We start from the raw sequence: 20,159 nt of genomic DNA, 5'->3' as shown, positions 1-20,159 counted from the left end.
GAGAAGAAGAAGGAGAAGAAGGAGGAGGAGGAGGAGGAGAAGGAGAAGGAGGAGAAGGAGGAGAAGGAGGAGGAGGAGGAGGAGGAGGAGGAGGAGGAGGAGGAGGAGGAGAAGAAGAAGAAGAAGAAGAAGAAGAAGAAGAAGAAGAAGAAGAAGAAGAAGAAGAAGAAGAAGAAGAAGAAGAAGAAGAAGAAGAAGAAGAAGAAGACAGGAAATCAAGAAATAAAGGGAATGAGCGAGGGAGGGAGGGAAGAAAAGAAGGAGGGAGGAAGGAAGGGGGGATGACCTTTTACCTTTTGCTCTGTCAGGGAAGGAAACAGAAGGGGATCAGTTTGAAGAACCGCTCTGCCCATGCTACTATACCAGTACTGATAATACTAAGACTTTTTTAAAATGTTATTACTTGTCTCCATGCACACACCATACACGCACGCACACTGAGTGTGGGATAAAGAGACGAAGTTGTCTAAGTTTTCTTGTTCTTCTGGCTAGCCTCCAATTCACTGTGCAGCTGAGACTGCCCTTGAACTCCTGATTTTCCTGCACCTACCATTCAAGCGTCGGCATGTATTTTCAGGCACATACCTGCATGCTTGGCTTTGGCTTTTTAGGTTATTTTCTACTTAATAGTTTTTCTCCCTTTGCTTTCATTATTCTCCAGCTTTGTTACTGATTGTCTGTTTCCTTCATTCTCTCTGCTTCTTCTTCTCTCTCTCCCATTTATAAAAGAAATTGTTTTGGTTGGAGAAATTGTCTGGTGCTTAGGATCACTTTTTGCTCTTGCAGAGAGCCAGGTTCAGTATCCAGAACCAACATGGGAGCTCATAACCATCCTTAATTTCAGTTCTACAGGTTCTTCTAACCTTCATGCACGTTTAGCATGCACATGCGGTGCACAAACACATCAGCTCGCAAAATGCCCAAACAACGAAATAAGATAAAGCTTTAAAAATGTGGTGTTTATTTCCTCCTCTCTCCTATCTTAATTTCCCACTTCTTGATTATCCTAAATTATCTCCAAACCCCATCTTCTTTTGCCTTAATTTGAAAACATCTTCATTTCTATTATTCCCACCCTACCATCTCTGTTGTTGTTACTGCTAGAGTTGTAGACATCAAGGTTTTCCCCCTAGATTCTATTTTATCTCTGTGTCTGCTTCTCGGCTATTGTAGATACGGGTGCCTGTCCCTGGCTTCCTGCACAGTGCTTCAAATGAAGCACCTTTCTTGGAGTACTGTGTGTGTACACTCTGGAGCTGAGCCACACCCCCTCCTCACCTAAGAGTGCTCCACGCACAACTCAGCACAAACAACTTTAATCTAAACAACCAGGATGTAAAAATAATCAAGACAGAGAGGAACGTAGTGAGATAAGGAAGAACAAAACTCAGTATATGATTGAGAATCTAAATAAAAAGGTTATAACATTTTGTTAATGATTTTATTTTATGTATGAACAGAATGGGACTCATGATGTATCCTTATTCTTAGTCTACGGCACAATGTGCTAGTCCTTTGCTGAGAATTTTACCTCTGTGGTCATGGGAGATACTTGTCTCCCATATTTCTTTCTTCCCATTTGCTTGGTGCTAGCATTATCTTGATACTGGGAAATACTAAAAAGAATCGTCAAAATGAAACAATCAACAAATCAACTTTTTAAACTCAATGGAAAACCTCACCAATGAGATTGGACTGAGAAGAATGAAAAATTTAAGGCCATATGGCAAGACTTAGAAATTAAAACATTCAGACATTAATAAACAAAAATATCATTGTTGACAAAACATGGTCAAAAGACCAAATTTGGGAATTTTCATTGGAAAACAAAATACACAGCCACAAGCTAAAGACCTATAAAATCCATTGAGTGGAATGCCACCACACAGTTGCCCAAATGCTCCATAACTTGCAGACAGGGGAACTTGGATTAGGTTAGCCAATTTTCTACTGTTTCATAGTATCGCACACCAGGGAAAATGCCACTCTCTTAAGGCACATCATATGGTTCTATGCAATCTTTTGCTGAAGCTTTTTGCATCTATGTTCATGATAGATGTTTGACTTGCATTTAATTTTCTAGCAGTCTCTTTAAGCTAGAGTAACACGGATCTCAGATGAACTTAAAAACGTCCCACCGGTCTCTGACTTGTGAACATTACTAGTGTTTATGTAATTTCTTCCTTAAGAATTTCTTAGAATTCTTCCATGACAAAACACAAATTTCCATATTATCAGTCCACAAATCCAGCCCTACAAAGGATAATAAATGGAAAACTCCAACACAAAGAGGAAAACTACACCCTAGAAAAATCGAGAAAAATAAATCTTCTTTCAACTAACCCAAAAGATGTAACTATACAAACATAATTCTACCTCTATTGACAAAAATAATAGGAAACAACAATCATTGGTCCCTAATATCTCTCAGTTCCCTAATAAAAGGACAAAGACTAACAAACTGGATATGAACCTCGGTGACAAAGACAAACATTACCTCAGAGTTAAAGGCTGGAAAAAATATATTCAAGCAAATGGTCCCAAGAAACAAGTTGGAGTAACAATTCTAATATTGAAAAAAATTGGCTTTCAACTAAAAGTTATCAAAAAAGATGAGAAAGAACACTTCATACTTGTCAAAAAAAAATTCCACCAAGATGGCCTCATAAATCTAAATATATACGCTTCAAACACAATAGCACCCACATTCATGAAAGAGACTTTACTAAAGCTCAAGGCATACACTACACCTCACACAATAATAGTGGGAGACTTCAACACCCCACTCTCATCAATCAACGGATCATGGAAACAGAAACTAAACAGAGACACAGTAAAACTAACAGAAGTTATGAACCAAATAAATCTAATATATATACATACATACATACATATATATATATATGTATATATATATATATATATAAAGAGAGAGAGAGGGAAGAGAAGAGAACATTTCATCCTAAAACAAAAGAATATACTTTCTTCTCAGAACCTCATAGTGCCTTCTCCATAATTCACCATATAATCAGTCACAAAACAGGCCTCAACAGATACAAAAAGACTGACATAATACTATCAGATTCTATCAGATTACTATGGACTAATACTGGTCTTCAGTAACAACAAGAACAAGAAAGTCCACATACACGTGGAAGCTAAACAATGTACTACTCAGTGATAACTTGGTCAAGGAAGAAATAAAGAAATCCAAGGCTTTTTAGAATTTAATGTAAATGAAGACACACACAATCAAACTTATGGGATGCGATTAAAGCTGTGATAAGAGGAAAACTCATAGCTCTGAGGGCCTCCAAAAAGAAACCGGGGAGAGCATACACTAGCAGCTTGATAGCACAGCTGAAAGCCATAGAACAAAAAAAAAAAAAAAAAAAAAAAAAAAAAAAAGAAAGAAAGAAAGAAAGAAAGAAAGAAAAAAACACCCCAGAGAAGGAGATGGCAGAAAATAATCAAAGTCAGGACTAAAATCAATCAAGTAGAAACAAAAAAACAAAAAAACAAAAAAACAACAACAACAAAAAAAAAAAAACTATACAAAGAATTAACAAAACCAGAAGCTGGCTCTTTGAGAAAGTCACCAAGATAAATAAAAACTTTAGCCAGACTAAACAGAGGGAACAGTAACAGTATCCAAATGAAATTAGAAATGAAAAGGGAGACATAGCAACAGAAACTAAGAAAATACAAAACATCATCCGTCTTAATTTAAAAGTCTATACTCAACAAAACTTGGAGATATGGATGAAATGGACAATTTTGTAGACAGATACCAGGTACCAAAGTTAAATTAAGATCAGATAACCCATTTACACAGTCCCATAACCCCAAAAGAAATAGAGGCAGTCCTCAAAAGTCTCCAACCAAAAAAATCCAGGACCAGATGGGTTTAGTGCAAATTTCTATCAGAACTTCATAGAAGACCTAATACCAATACTCTCCAAACTATTCCACAAAATAGAAACCAAAAAAACAATATTAAAATTTGTTCTATTAAGCAGCAATTACACTTATACCAAAACTACACAAAGCCCCAACAACAAAAGAGAACTTCAGAACAATTTTTCTTATGAATATAGATGCAAAAATACTCAATAAATATCTCCCAAACTGAATCCAAGAACACATCAAAATGATCATCTGTCATAGACAAGTAGGCTTCATTCCAGAGATGCAGGGATGGTTCAATGTATCAACATAATGCACTCTGTAAATAAACTCAAAGAGACAAAACAAATGGTCATCTCATTAGATGCTGAAAAAGCATTTGACAAAATTCAACACCCCTCTATGTTAAAAGTCTGGGAAAGATCAGGAATTCAAGGCCTATACCTAAACATAGTAAAAGCAAAATACAGCAAGCAAACCAATAGCCAACATCAAACTAAATGGAGAGAAATTTGAAGCAATTGCACTAAAATCAGGGACTAGTCAAGGATGCCCACTCTCAACCTACCTATTCACTATAGTACTTGAAGTCCTAGCCAGAGTAATTCCACAACAAAGGAGATAAAGGGGATAAAAATTGAAAAGGAAGAAGTAATCTCTATTTGCAGATGATTTGGTAGTACAATTAAGTGACACCAAAAATTCTACCAGAGAATTTCTACAGCTGATAAACAACTTCAGCAAAGTGGCTTATATAAAATTAACTCAAACAAATCAGTAACCTTTCTCTACTTAAAAAATAAACAGGCTGAGAAAGAAATTATGAAAAGACACCCCTTAACAATAGAAACAAATAATATAAAATATCTTGGTGTAACTGTAAATAAGCAAGTGAAAGATCTGTATGACAAGAACTTTAAGTCTCTAAAGAAAGAAATTGGAGAAGATCTCAAAAGATAGAAAAATCTACCATGCTCATGAATTGGCAGGATTAATATAGTAAAACTGGCCACCTTACCGAAAGCAATCTACATTGAATCTGAATCAATTTTTTAACTCAATTATTCATATAGTTAGAAAGAGCAATTTGTAAATTCATTTGGAATAACAAAAAACCCAGGATAGTGAAAAGTCTTCTCAAAAATAAAAGAACTTCTGGGGGAATCACCATCCCTAATCTCAAGCTGTTTTACAGATCAATCATGATTAAAAACTATGATATTGGTATAGGTAGGTAGATCAATGAAATAGAATTGAAGACACAAAAATAAACCACTGCACCTATTATCACTTTATCTTTGACAAAGGAGCTATAACCATCCAGAGTATAAAAGATAGCATTTTCAACAAATGGTGCTGGTTCAACTGGAGGTCAGTATGTAGAAGACAGAAAATTGATTCATTCTTATCACCTTGTATAGAGCTCAAGTCCAAGTGGATCAAGTATCTCCACATTAAACCAGATAACACTGAAACTAACAGAAGAGAAAGTGGGAAGAGCCTCAAACACTTGGGCACAGGGGAAATTTTTATGAGCAGAACACCAACGGCTTATGCTCTAAAATCAACAATCAAAACATGGAACCTCATAAAATTGCAAAGCCTCTGTAAGGCAAAGGACACTGTCATTAGGACAAAATGACAACCAACAGATTGGGAAAATATTTTTACCAATCCTACATCTGATAGAGGGCTAATATCCAACATTTACAAAGAACTCAAGAAGTTAGACTCCAGAAAATCAAATAACCCTATAAAAATACTGTACAAAGTTAGACAAAGAATTCTCAACTGAAGAATTCCAAATTGCTGAGAAGCATCTAAAAAATATTCAACATCCTTACTTATTATGGAAATTCAAATCAAAACAAGCCTGAGATTCCACCTCATAACAGAATGGATAAGACCAAACACTTAGATGACAACAGATGCTGGTGAGGATGTGGAGAAAGAGGAACTCCTCCACTGCTGGCGGGATGGCAAGCTGGTACAAATACTCTGGAAATCTGTCTGGTGGTTCCTCAGATAATTGAAAATAATGCTACCTGAGGAGCCAGCTATACCACTTCTGGGCATATACCCAAAATATGATCCAACGTACAACAAGGACACATGCTTCACTATGTTCATAGGAGCCTTATTTATAATAGCCAGAAGCTATAAACAACCCAGATGTTCTTAAACAGATAAATGGATACAGAGAATGTGGTATATTTACACAATGGAGTACTACTCCGCTATTAAAAACAATGACTTCATGAAATTCTTAGGCAAATTATTAGAATTCTAAAATATCATCCTGACATAATCCAATCACAACAAAAACAAACAAAACAAAACAAAAACCACATATAGTAGGCACTCCCTGGTAAGTAGATATTTGCCCAATAACTCATTTGACCCAAGAAACAATTCAGAAACCACATAAAACTCAATAAAAAGGAAGACTGATGTGTGGATGCTTCAGTCTTTCTTAGAACCTGGCACAAAAATATTCACAGGAAGAAATACTGAGAAAAAGTTTGAAGTAGAGTCTGAAGGAAAGGCCATCCAGAGACTTTCCCACCTGGGGAGCTAGCCTTTATACAGCTACCAACCCAGATGATATTGTGGATGCCAAGAACTGCATTCTGACTGAAGCCTGATATAACTTTCTCTAGAAAGGCTCTGCCAGAGCCTGACTAATACAGAGGCAGATGCTTACCATTGAACTGAGAATGGGGTCACCAATGGAGGAGTTAGAGAAAGTACTTAAGAAACCCAAGAGGTTTACAACCCCATAAGAATAACTATCAACCAACCAGGCCCCCTAGAGCCCCCAGGGACTAAACCACCATCCAAAGAGTACATGGACAAACCCATGCTTTATCTGCATATGTAGCAGAGCTCCTTGCCAGGCATCAATGGGAGGAGAAGCCCTAGGTACTCGATGACCCAGTGTATAGAAATGTCAGGGCAGGGACGTGGGATGCAGTATGTAGGTGGGTGGGTAGGGGAGCACCCACATAGAAGTAGGAGGAAGGGATAGGATAAGGGTTTCTGAAGGGGAAACTGGAAAAGGGGGTTACATTTAAAATGTAAATAAAAAAATATCCAAGAAAAAAAAGGAATTTGTTATAATTCATCAACAAGTTTATCTAAGCATGAAGCTTTCTCTATGGACCCTATTAATCAACATTTTGATTTCTTCAGTAGATGGAGTCTCTTCCGTTCCCCATTTCTTCTGAGTGTGTGGTACCATTCTTTAGTGGATCCAGTCTTCTTTGTGCAGAGTATCCAACTTGTGGGCATGGAACTGATTATAGTGTTCCTTCCTCATCTGCCCAGTGTCCTGGAGATCATAGTGATGGCCCTCACTTTGGTTTATGAAATGATCATTGACATCCCTCCTCTTCTCCTTAGTTAACACAGCTTTTATTGATATCTCTGAAAAAATGACTTTCGGATTGCTTTATTTTCTCTGCTAATATGTCATTTTCAATTTCATTGATATGTTCTCCTTTTTTTTTTCTTGAGTATTTATGGGCTAAAGGGGAATGTTGTGTGTCAAAAGGGATCTGTAAAATTGGAGAGCTTCTGACAGAAGCCCCTTGTCGCTTATCATTGATTATGTTCATAATTAGACATTTCACAAATTGTTTCAAATACCAAGAGGTAATACGCAAACCATAAAGAGAGGCTTGTAAGACAAAGAAAGATAACATCCTGATTTTCTCCAGTTGCTGTTATTGACTTTCTCCTGATCATTTGGGTTGAATTGATCTTTCTTTTCTGGTTCCATAACAGAAAACTTGGGTGACTGGCTTTAATTTTTTTTCCTGTGTAAAGCAGCACTCAATACTACAAATCTCCCCTGTTGGTGCCAGGAACTGACTTTGAGGTTGCAAATTGATCGCTAGCAAGAGAGTTGTTTTATAGTGCCAGTTTAGTGGTCATGTAGAGATATTGTTTTCTGTTTACTGTGAATTAAACCAAGACATCCCAGGTGGTGAAGACAGACCCCTGGGTATGAGAATAGGAGCCAGTACCTCTGAGCTAGAGAGAGCAGTTTACCCAGGCCTGGCCTGGGAGTTTCAGCAGCAAGAAAGAAACTGTCTCAAAAGGAGAAAGGAAAATCTCACCCAAGGGAAAATGTCCTAGAATGAGGGTCCATGCAAAGACTGAATGTCTCCACCTTTAAGGGTATCACAGGGGTAGCTCTGAGCTCAAGAAATCTCCCCTAGGACCAAGGGACTGGTTACTCAGAAAAGTGGGGGGGAGGGGACTTATCAGTTCTCCGAAGTTTAGGAAGTTGAGCCTAGCAAGAGTTGGATCTCCATGTGATAGCAGAGGGACGAAAATGTCAAATGTGCAAAGTTTCTAAATCCAAGTCTCAGCATTATATGACATGTTTATAAAAAGACAAAGAGAGTGGGCGCTATGTTCTGTGGAGGTGTAGTCAGGTATGGGAGAAGGGAGTGTCTTTATGGGCCCATGCTGAAGCATCCCTTTCCCCTGAGGGACCAGCCATAGAATGGTATAGTATATAATAGAGTTTATTTGGGGCATGGGAAGGGGAGTCAAGAGGGTAGTAGATGCAGAGAGAGAGTAGAGAAGTAGAGACGTGTAGAGGCCAGCCATGAACACGTGGTGGGGGGGCGGAGTAAGGGACAAGAGAACAGAGCAAAAGCCAGAGAGCAAGAAAGAGAGGAGGGAACAAGCAGTCCCTTTTATAGTGTAAGGCATACCTGGCTGTTGCCAGGTAACTGTGGGGTAGAGCTTAGACAGAATGCTAACACTCCCCTCATAAGCTTCTTTCATATCCCCTAAGTTTTAATCACTGTGTTTTATTATAATTGATGTAATATAATTCAAACGTCTAAGATCTCTTTGACTCGTGTGTATGTAGAATTTTCTGTTTCTGTCCATCATGGTGTTAGTGATTTCTAGTCTTAATTCCATGGGGGATCTGAAAGAAGGCATTTTATACTCTGCTATTTTACATGTACATGTTTTGCATGCTTTATCATCCAGACCGTGATTTGTCTTGGTGGATACCCCATGTGTCTCCAGGAAGAAAGTAACTCTTATGTTTAGATGGGTTCAGCTGGACATGTCCAATGTCCACAGATATTTGACTCTGCTGTCAAATATGACTGTATCCTCCCTTGTTGTCTTACTGTCAAATCTGGCTTTTGATAGAGGAGTGTTGAGTGTTTGCCTATAATAGTGGGTCCTCCAACTCCTCCTCCTCCTCCTCAGGGTTATATCAGGTTTTTCCATATGTGAATTGAAGGTCCATAGTTAGAGTCATACGTATCAGAGGTATTTGTGAGATTAGGCAGGACATTTATTGACCTCTTTTATGTTTTGAAAATGAAATGGCCCCAAAGTCTCAGGGTTGTTCCCAAGGAAATAGAGATTAGCCTGGGAGAGTGGGTATCAAGGTCAGGGCCTCAGGGATCCATCCCTTTACCTACACTGCTGCATACTGACGTCCATGCTGCCTTGGACGTCAGTATGCAGCGTAAGCTGGCTTTGAACTTGTGGAGGTCTGCCTGCTTCGGCCTCCCGAGTGCTGGGGTTCTGGGCATGAACCTAGGAATGGGGTTCTAGTCTAAGTTCTAGAACTCATGTTTCCTTTTGAGTCTTCTGGGCCATATAGCTCACCCAAAGCACTGTGATAGACTCTTCATTTCCCTTTGTTTCTCAGTCTGGGCAGGTCTTTGTTGACACCCTTCAGGCTTGGTTACTGCGTCTGCCATAGCCATTCTAAGGAGAAGCCATCAAACATCTTCCACCTCTTTCCCAGCATGCTTGGTCCCTGGCGTTCCGTTCTGCTTCTGTAGGACTTATGTGATCGCTCTACTTACTTCCTCTGTTTCCACCAATGGGGTCCGTGTTCGCCCATTATGACCCTTTACACGCTTGTCACATATCGGTCACAGCTGTTTTTAATGCCTGGTCTGATGAATCCCTGGCATATTGAGTGTGAAAGCTACAAAAATGGGACTATTAATAGGAAAGTGTTTTTAATTAATTGTGTTGTTTGATATTTTAATACAATCACATATGTATACTGTAATTACTCTCTCTCTCTCTCTCTCGTTCTCTTACTCCCTTATCCCCTTCTTTCTTTCCTGTCTTTATCAACATCCTTACCATTCCTTTTGCCTGGTTCAGGTCTCTTGATTTGGTTTCATGACCCCTTTAGTTTAATGAGGGCCATCAGAAACCCATTTTAAAGCAGATTTATTGGGTATCTCTCTCTGCTGTAGATCCTTTCCAAAGAAAGTCCCTTAAGAACCAAAACCCTTCTGCATTTACTTAGGTGATTGCCTGCTACTCAAATCCTGATTGTGACTTCCCTCCTGACTCAACCTCCCCCATGGAAACTGCTTCCTTGGCAGAGTCTCATAGATAGAACTGGGAATTTAATTTTGAAAATGACTAAGAGCAAACCAAAGTCAAACTGCTAAATAAAGCCTCTATCCAGTGAAGTAATGCAAAGCCTTGACATCACTGCTTCTCTATCTCCTTTCTCCTTTCCCAAAGTCAGCACTGAATGATATGTTGTTCCACAGACCCTACCCTTGTTGTGGTCCTAACAACCTTTTCTGTTGCTCTGACAAGTTCATTGTATTACTTGATACAGGGAGAGATAAAGGTCAGATTTAGAAAGAAAAAAAAACATTCCATTCCCTCTAAGTTTATAAGATATTAACAGAATGATTGGTGTTTTTTCCTGTTTCATTCTCCCCTCTCCCCCACGGCTCTCATTTAAAAAAATCAGTTCTGGTGACCATAGCCTAGGTTACCTTTGCCTCCAAGAGCCTTCTCTGTTTCTGGAACTTTGAGAAGAGGATAAAGTGGCGCACCATGCTCAAGCCGGGTCCACTTTACAACCACTCTGAACAGCTTCCTGGCCCAAGCCAGGGGAATCCCATAACTACACAGATGCCTCGTGCAAACTAGCCACACTTCCACTTTACAAGGCATGCATCTTTGGTTGGAGATGAAAATAAGCAAGCTTTCCCTGGCTATGGCACAGCTCCCAACCCTTGGTATGTTAGAGCATGGAGCTAGTGTAAGGCTGCCTCTTCTCCTCCACTGCTGTGTTAGAGGGAAGCCAGAAAGAAGCACTCTGCTGTGGTCTCACATACTTGGTGAGCGAGGAAAAGAGGGGAGAAGGACATCCTGGAAAGGCTGGGAAAGGATGCCTACAAGACTTTTCTTCAACCCTTCTTTCTCACAAACCCTGCTCAACAAGCTAAGAACTGGACTCAGTGTCATGCGAAGTACTAGCTCAGGTTAGCCCCATCCCAGACTCGGAAGAAGGTAAGGTTTTGATCTTGACCTTAGAATCAGAAATCTCTGAATCAAGTGCTTTTAGACAGATCCAATTCGGGGTTTGGAGGTCTGCTTTTTGAATATTCTTCTCATAATATAGCTACAAAATCTACCACATATATTTAAAAGATGGCGATAAAGAAACAGATTCCAAATCAGTTGTTGCTATTGTCCTGGTCTAAAACAATGAATACAGAAGTGCATGCCTTCTCTCCCCAGACCTAGAAAGGAGGAGGTGCTGGGGAGAGAAACTCACTAATCTGATTTACAAACAAGCTTACCCTACCCATGCCCCACTCATACGATCAGTCAGTTGGCACTCACTAATTAACCGTGGCTGTAGGCAAACTATCTGAACTGGACAGGCCTGAGGACTTCTAGGGTGCTTCCTCATTGGTCTCTTTTGTGGCACTTTAAAAGCCATTTAGAAAATGCCGTTGGAGAGGACATAAACCACTTCAAGAGAAGCAAACTAGGCCTTCAAGTGATGCAGGAGGAAACGTGCCTAGATAGTCTGAGGGCTTCTGTCTGCCAAACAATCGCTCGGGTGTTCTATTCCTCTGCTTCCCAGTTATATAGCTGGAGTCTGGAGCCCCTCGTTCCTAAGGTCCTGACTAGATTTAAGCTTCTACCTCTCCAAGGTCCTAACGTGTCTTTTGAAACCTAGCACTAGGAACCCTGGGAGGTATCACATAACTGCACTATCTCTCCTCTTTCTCCTCTTTCCTCCTGCTCCCCCTCCCCCTTTCTCACACACACACACACACACACTCACTCACTCACTCACTCACACTCACACACACATACACGCATGTGCATACATGCACATGCACACTGCCTCCTGCCACGGGACATGATTTTGAACTTGAGAGTCATCTCAAGTGTGCAAGTGCCCAAATTTAGAAAGACGTCTTTATTTTATGTAAGACTACAGTTCCGTGTATTGCACAGTACTGCAGTGCAGTCGTCTCTTTTACAAAGCCTGGGCAATGAGAGCGGACAGTCTTTAAGTGGAGATAAGACAAAAGCTTTCTTTTGCTGGGAAGAAGAAGCCCGAAAGAATAGGTCATCGAAACCCTGGTGGGCAGGGTCTACAAAGTAGAAAGATGAGAAATGGCCTGTACCTAACACAAGCTCTCTGCTTTCCTGGTCCAGGTCCAAGGCTTCCCCGGCCAGGAGAAAAACATGTACACCAGTGCATGCCCTGGGCCACTCGGTGAAATGTCCAAATGTCCGCAGCCAGTCTTGAGGACAAACATGCAGCCCTGGTCCTCAGTGTGCTCCACCAACGCAGGAGAGCGCTGCCCTCTAGCGACCAACATGGGAGACGCACTCCAAAGTGCATCTCGGGAGCTGCGTGAATGGGGAGCTGCAAAGATTGAAAAAGACTGAGGATCCCTTTCAAATGTCTGAAAAGGCGTAGAGACGTCCTCCTTAGGAACTCTCGAACTGTTTGTTGTAGCCTACCTGGACTAGGGAGAGGGGGACACGAAATGGATGAATCTTGAAGAAAAAAAAGAAAAGAAAAGAAAAGAAAAGATGCAAGATCCAAAGGAGAGATGATAGGTACTTATAAACAGCTTTGGAGGCCAGACGGGTTAAATGATTTTGTCCATTATTCCAGATAATTCTGTCCTAAACAACGTGTCTCCTCTCTCGAGTGCTAACATAAAATAGCATTATTACCTCAGCTGCTGTTTTACAAATAGAAAAAAAAAAAAAATGAGAGCTTGGAGTCTAAGGTTTAGACGCTGTAAGATCTAAGCTTCCTGACCAGTGCCTATCTACAGACCCGGGAAGTGAGGGAGCCGGGCTGCTCTGAAAGCCCCAGCCTCGCCTTTTGCAGCCTTGTCCCTCCTGGTGGACGCAAGATGCGCGCCAGACTCGAGCCAATTGTGTCCAGGGCAGCTTTCCTCCTTGTTCCCTCCAAACCACACTCCTGACTTACCCATATCACAACTCCCCAACACCCCTTACTCAACGAACATCCGGGGGGGGGGTAAGCCCACCCCGCACAGCATGCTGGCAACATCAAGTCCGGAACCCTTGTCTTTCCAGGAAGCCCGAGATTGATCCTTCCTGTGGTCCCTGGAGGACCTGGTTTTTTGGTTTTTTTTTTTTTTTTTTTTAATCCGTATGTTTGTGTGCTTGCTTGTTTTTTGAGGTTGTCTGTTTGTTCGAAGGGGGGTTGTTTTGTTTTCTGCACCGGAGGTATTGCTTCTGTGGCCTGATACCTCACTGATCTAAAGGAGAAAGTTTAAAATCGCGAGGAAGTCTCAAATATTGGTTTCCATAACCGTTAACTGAGAGCCTACTGAGTCTCCCTGGAGCTATTAGACAGCAAGAAAGTCGGGACAGGTGGGTGAATAGTTCGTTATATGACTTTCGGATAGTTGAGCCGAGGTCATCTCTGAGGTATGCCTCAAGAGGATGAAGGGGAGGGGACAAGTTCAGCAAATCCGAGGGTGTCCAACAGCTCACGGAAACCCAAGTCCGTCTGCCCTTTCAAACACCCCACCCACGGTGCCACCGAAGTGATTCATGCAGGGAAAACGGTTCCCCCTTCGTGTCCTCCCCAGAGTTCCTAACTGCTCGGTGGGGGAGCCTCCGGCGCCCACTCGCACCCGCCACCCTCGGGGGCCTCGTGCTGCGGGGACGTCCCCTCCCGCCAGGCGTCGGCGCGGGCTGGCGTAGGGCCTGCGTCAGCTGCAGCCCGCTGGCGATTGGGGCGCGCGCGCCTCCTTCGGTTTGGGGCTACTTATAAAGTGGCTGTGGCCGCTGCCAGCTAGGCAGGCGCACAGAGCCCCCGCAGCCCAGCGACGCTGCCCGGCGCCTCGCAGGGCTCCCCGACGCGGCCACCTCACACTTGCCTTCTCTCTTTCTCTTGCAGAGTGGCATCTGGGACACGCTCCTCCAGCAACCTGCGCCATCTGAACATCGGCAGCGTGAGTGACTTTGCCCCGAGTCGCCCGTGCCTTGGTGACCGTCCCCTGTTCCTTCCTTGCATGCGTTCGTCCAACTTTCTCCGGGGGGGGGGGGGGGCTCCTCATTGCCGTTGATGTCCAGGTCCTATTCCCCAAGCGCCTGCTCCCGAGCCCGGAACTCCCGTGTTCGTTCCAGAATCTTGACCTAAGCAAACGACGCCAGGGAAGACAGGATGCCCCAGGGAAGACAGGGCGCCCTCGGAAGGACAGGATGCCATGCCATGGAGAGGACAGAATACCATCGGGAAGACAGGGCTCCCCGGGGATAACGGGGTGCCGTTGGGAAGACAGGACTCCCCCTGGAAGATAGGATACCTCCTGGAAGACAGAATGCCCCTAGGCAGCCCTGAGACAGCAGGAAACACTAAGGACCAAGCTATCCCTGAGTCACCCAGGTTGTTGTTGGGTTGTGGGCGGGGCTCGGAAGACTGTCCCCGCGGGTCCTGCTCCACGACCACCCACCCGACAAGGTTCCCTACTAGAGAACCTTGTCAGAGACGGAACGGGTCCCCGCAGGCGCGTCCTTCTCTCCTACAGCCCATGGCGCGGTTCCTGAGACTTTGCACCTGGCTGCTAGCGCTTGGGTCCTGTCTCCTGGCTACAGTGCAGGCGGAATGCAGCCAGGACTGCGCTAAATGCAGCTACCGCCTGGTGCGCCCCGGCGACATCAACTTCCTGGTGAGTTGAATTTATGGTGAGGGACTGTTCGGCCAAGTCCATGCGGCCCCCCTCGCAGACTTCTAGTGGTCATTTGCGCTGGAAGGTGCACAACAGGAGCCTTTGGTGACCAAGGTGACCTGGCGTTTCCAAATGTTGAGTCCCCCCAAGCCGCTCTATCTTTCAGTTTGGGAACTAGCCTCTCTGAGACCCTTAAGGGCTGAGGTATCAATCTCCACATAAACTAATTTTGATTTGGCCCTGGAGTTCCGGAACCCCGAGATATGGTCTCTTCGTTACCTCGGATAGCATTTCGTCTACTCTGTCAGTCACCCCAACTTTAACACCCAAGCCCAGGGCCCTTCAAACAAACATCTTTCCTGCAAAGAATGGAATGTTTTTGTCAATGAGGGTGCCCCCACTACTGCCAACTCCTAACCCACTACTCTTCCTGGGCTTCCTTAGATTTGAGTCCCTCCTCACTGGAGGAAAAGAGTAAGAGGGGAGATAGAGAATTGCCAGCAAAGACCAGAAAAGGGCTCAGTAATAGTCCCATGAGCAAGGGAAACAGAATGCCCTTTGGCTTGCGCTTTTGGAATAACAATTAATAAGGACACGTTGGTTTCGCTGTGAGAAGGGGCTCAGGAGACATGATCGGTACCCAAAGACGTGGTACCAGTCCAAAGATAGCCTGTCCTACGCAGGGTCTAGAAGAGACAAAATGGCTGCGCTCTTCATCTCAGTACGTAGGCTTTCCAAACACGAGTGGGATTCCACTGAGTCTGAATCTGGACATTTGACATTCCGAAGGCTTCTCTTACTCTCTCAGTGATCTATTGCCCTGTCTTTGAAACTCCTTGATAGTTCAACAGAGAGTCAGCTGACATTTGAGCCTCTGAGAAAGCTTCACTTTTTTTTTTTTTTTTTTTTTTTTTTTAATTCTTGAAATGGAGAAGAAACAAAGGGGTCCCAAAATCCAAGCCAATATTTCTGGTTAACTGTTTGCCTGCACCGCATGAAATTTTTGACCACAGGGTCTATTTCAGTTGATGGAGACTAACTTGGCCAGAAAAGCACTATGTGTTTAAATTAAGGGGGAGGGGGCGGCTTCCATCATGAATAGGAGCAGAAATCATACTCGGCTTTGTCCCATCTCCTATAGTCGTGAGCTTGTCAGGTTTCCGTAAAAATGGAATGTGTAGAAATAAGAATCAACCTGGGGAAGAGTGGACCTCATACACAGGAGGTTCGTACTGGGTTGAAGATCGCCGTCTGGCTCCTGAATTCTGGCACGCAGCCACCGGTATCTTCACCTTATTTTTTGAGTCGTCACGGGCGCTTTAGCTCTACCCACTGGCTGACGAGCACAGAACCCGACATGCAGCACAAGGTTGAGCATCTATATGATTAACGGTGATTGAATTCTAGAAGAGTTACAAGCTCACTTCAGATAATATCAGATTTGCTGAATTATTACTAAATTTGGGAACTCAGATGTAACCGGTATTTTAACAATACCTAGTCAAGAGAATTTCCCTCAGCTGTTCAGTTGACCAAGCTTCTCTTCCTTTTCCACTGTGAGCCAAGGATCTCGTTTAGCAACCAGCCCCCAGACAACAGAGAAACTTCCAGCTTCCTTGATACCTTGTTACTATAGCCCTCTGTTCTTATCTTTGAGACAGATGCAGAGGGGCGCATGCAATGAGAACTTGTTAGGGAGTAGCCATTATCCATTAAAAGAAAAAAAAAAAAAACTCTTCAGAAGAATTTGGAATGAGTAGTTGTAGCATACATGTAACATTACTTTCTCACTGGCAGAGAATTGGTTAATGCTCAGATGTTGTTAAAACACTAGCAGTTTTGGAGCTTTAAGTAGAGCTTATGGGTACAATGGGGTTACCCAGCCAAAGGTACACAGTAGCCTGGTAGAGATTTACTAAGTTCCGCCATGAGGTAGGTAAAGGGTTCCGAGATAAGATTGCATGCTGTCTAGAACTTTACACCGAGTGTGCTCTAGACCATATAATTCGGCGTACCATAAGTGCCTCCAAAGCTACATGAATGACATTCATTTTTGGCAACAAGGTCATGGAAGTTAGAAATCTTATGCCACTCGGACAGCTTAAGTTTTTAATAATATTTTGAGTCGTCTTTAATTGTGTATGTATAGGAATAAAATGGAATTATTTTAATTGGCTCCTCTTTAGCTTTCTCATGCTCCTATATATTCAGTTATTTTCTCAGACACAAAGCTGAAACGACCATTCAAAGTTTCATAAAACTATGTCTCCGGAATATTTTGCTTGAGGAATAAAAGACTTTTTGTTGTGAAAATAAGGTGTGTATTTCAGAGGAACCTAAGATTTGTAAATGAAAAGGAAGGGCCTAGATTTCCTGTCTAAACCAAGCAACAGTGGCCTGGCATGTGTAAGGAGATTCCAGGAAGTTGTGACGTCTCCTGAAATTCGTAGGAACACCACCGGGTTTTGGGATGTTTTCTGATGTCTGTGTTATTTTTATTGCAGGCAAGCAAGTAAATATTTTTTAAAAAAATAGTCTGAGCAAGGTAATTTAAAATTTACAGCTTAACTTGGCTTAGGTTTAATGGCTTGAGTTTAATTACTTTATAATAAGAAAGTGCGATTACATGCTGCTAATTCCTCCCTTATTAAAGAATATGACGACTGAAAACAACCTGTTTTGTATACCAAAGGCTTAATCTTCAGAAAACAACATGAATGACCTGTGCATTTACATCCAGGTAATTTGCAGCATTTGGTTCAAAAATGACGGGATCTGTTTTAATCAGCCAATAAAGAAGCAAAAGGTTAAAACATCTCGATTTTTAACCGATCGTTATATTGGGATCCAAATAATTCATGGTGTGTTACCGTGCCTTGAATGGCTTTCTCCTTAGACTTATTTTGAGATTGTAGGCTTTTTTCTTTAAAGCTTAAAAGTATTTGCATGGAGATAGGGTAAGATGTGATGTGAGGTTCTCATCCTTAAACCTCATGTATGTCATTAACAAAGACTGTCTTCCTAAAACAAAGTCACGGAGAGAGTGTTTAGGAAATATCCCTAATCAGGCATATAGAAACTTCTCCCTTGGGATTCAAAGAGTCTCAGACAAAATCGCAGCTTCCACGGGAGACGGTGCAGTGAGGCTGAGTTCTGAAGGCAGCCATTTGACTCAGAACTGGGGGCGTCTCCCTTGAAACACTGGCATAGCACAGCGTGTACGACGAGATCTCTAATAAGACTCTATCACCCTCTCCCTTCTTCGTCCCAGTGCTTCTGGACCATTGCTAGTTCAGTTTGAGTGAAAGCTATGAAAGGAGATGACCTTTCTCGGCGGCATGTGTGTACTAAAGCAGATAAGACTAGCCCACCATTGGTTCAGAAGGGTCTCTTTTAATCGCCCGTCTCCTTGGCTTGGCAGGCATGCACTCTGGAGTGTGAAGGACATCTGCCTTCCTTCAAAATCTGGGAGACCTGCAAGGATCTGCTGCAGGTGTCCAAGCCCGAGTTCCCCTGGGATAACACCGACTTGTACAAAGACAGCAGCAAACAGGATGATAGCCACTTGCTAGCCAAGAAGTACGGCGGCTTCATGAAACGGTACGGCGGCTTCATGAAGAAGATGGACGAGCTTTATCCCGCGGAGCCAGAAGAGGAGGCGAATGGAGGTGAGATCCTTGCCAAGAGGTACGGCGGCTTCATGAAGAAGGATGCAGATGAGGGAGACACCTTGGCCAACTCCTCCGACCTGCTGAAAGAGCTGCTGGGAACGGGAGACAACCGTGGGAAAGACAGCCACCAACAGGAGAACACCAGCGACGATGAGGACAACATGAGCAAGAGGTACGGGGGCTTCATGAGAGGCCTCAAAAGAAGCCCCCAGCTGGAAGACGAAGCAAAGGAGCTGCAGAAGCGCTATGGGGGCTTCATGAGGAGGGTCGGGCGCCCCGAGTGGTGGATGGACTACCAGAAGAGATACGGAGGCTTCCTGAAGCGCTTTGCTGAGTCTCTGCCCTCCGATGAAGAAGGCGAGAGTTACTCTAAAGAAGTTCCTGAGATAGAAAAAAGATACGGGGGCTTTATGCGGTTTTGAATCCCTTGCCCAAAAGTGAACCCAGGCCCCTACTAACCTGCTGCACACCCTCCCCCGCGCTCCATCCTCCCCCAGCCCCCCCCCCGCGAGCAAGTGCCCCATCAGTGATGTCTCTTGTCACGTGCTCCTTGTGCGGTACAGTTGCCCTCGTGGTCCGGATAACTACACTGCCTGAAAGCTGTGATTTTTAGGGGTCTGTGTTCTTTTGAGTCTTGAAGCTCAGTACTGGTCTCTTGTGGCTGTGCTGTTATCATGCTGAACTAGTTTTATTAGCTCATCCCTTCCGATGACACGTCAATAAATGCTTATTTGTATATGAACATAATAAACCCGTGACCCCCCCAACTGCACAACGATCTTGTAAGAACTGGCTGTCATTTGTCTGTGAGTAAATGCTCGATTCAGAGACAGAATAATTACTGGCCCTTTTTTTTTCCCCCCGGTCCAGGCTACAGAACATTTTTTTCCTTTGACTCTTTACCAGCATGTGAACCCTTAAGTAAGTAAACGCAACAGAACAAAATTGGACGCAAAGACAATCTAACCAGGTTTTATACACATAGAACCTGAAGGCCAGAGCAGCTGAGCACTTAGTCTAAACGTGCTCAGGGGTTGAACTAGGGATGGGATTAGAGCCCCCGGACTTCTTGTTCCTAGTCAGTGTCCTTGGTAACCCATTTTCTCCTTTCCGTCAGGGGTCCAGCAAGAACAGGAAAAACTTGGCACTAGATCTTGTTCGCCATTGCACACCCTTCACCATGGTCCCAGTAGCTTCTCTATAGCTAAAGGGTGAGTGGATGAAGTGTATCAACAAACTCATCTGGCAAACAGGCAATCCAGAAGGGCTCTTTTGTGATAGGAGTTCTCAAAACGTAAGGGGCTGGTGAATATTTCACATTAACGAAGACATTTGGGGCAACATTCAGCTATCAAAATGCAAAGTGGGTTGTTTTTTTCCCCCACATTTCTAGTTGAAGCTACGGGTAGCACCACCCGTCCACCCACCCAGAATCCTCATCAGTCCTTGTCCTCTGCCCTTCAGAAAATCGGGTCCCATTTCAAGGCAGTAGAGGCTGAACTGTCCCATGGGGTTCCCACGAGCATCCCTGTTCCAGCCTGTGTGGTCCATCTGGCAAGGTAGCCAGACTGAGCGAGGAAGCTCATCCCTA

General features: G+C 43.2%; 1 protein-coding gene across 1 annotated transcript; it reads left to right on the top strand.

Annotated features, from left to right (window-relative positions):
- Positions 1-14,164: 14,164 nt before the first annotated feature.
- Positions 14,165-19,213, top strand: PENK (proenkephalin). The gene is made up of 3 exons (XM_080938523.1): positions 14,165-14,180; positions 14,757-14,897; positions 18,319-19,213. Exons 2-3 carry the CDS (start codon positions 14,760-14,762, stop codon positions 18,988-18,990), a joined length of 810 nt encoding a protein of 269 aa, XP_080794649.1. The 5' UTR covers positions 14,165-14,180; positions 14,757-14,759; the 3' UTR covers positions 18,991-19,213.
- The last annotated feature ends 946 nt before the right edge of the window (positions 19,214-20,159 follow it).

Source organism: Micromys minutus, assembly GCF_963924665.1.
Source record: "Micromys minutus genome assembly, chromosome: 26".
NCBI lineage: Eukaryota > Metazoa > Chordata > Mammalia > Rodentia > Muridae > Micromys > Micromys minutus.
This window is presented reverse-complemented; position numbering and strand designations above follow the sequence as displayed.

Excerpts from the sequence above, each read along its gene's own strand:
- PENK (XM_080938523.1), top strand. The coding sequence starts at position 14,760 with ATGGCGCGGTTCCTGAGACTTTGCACCTGGCTGCTAGCGCTTGGGTCC. Across the intron at positions 14,898-18,318 it reads CCGGCGACATCAACTTCCTG|GCATGCACTCTGGAGTGTGA; the intron begins GTGAGTTGAATT and ends TTGGCTTGGCAG.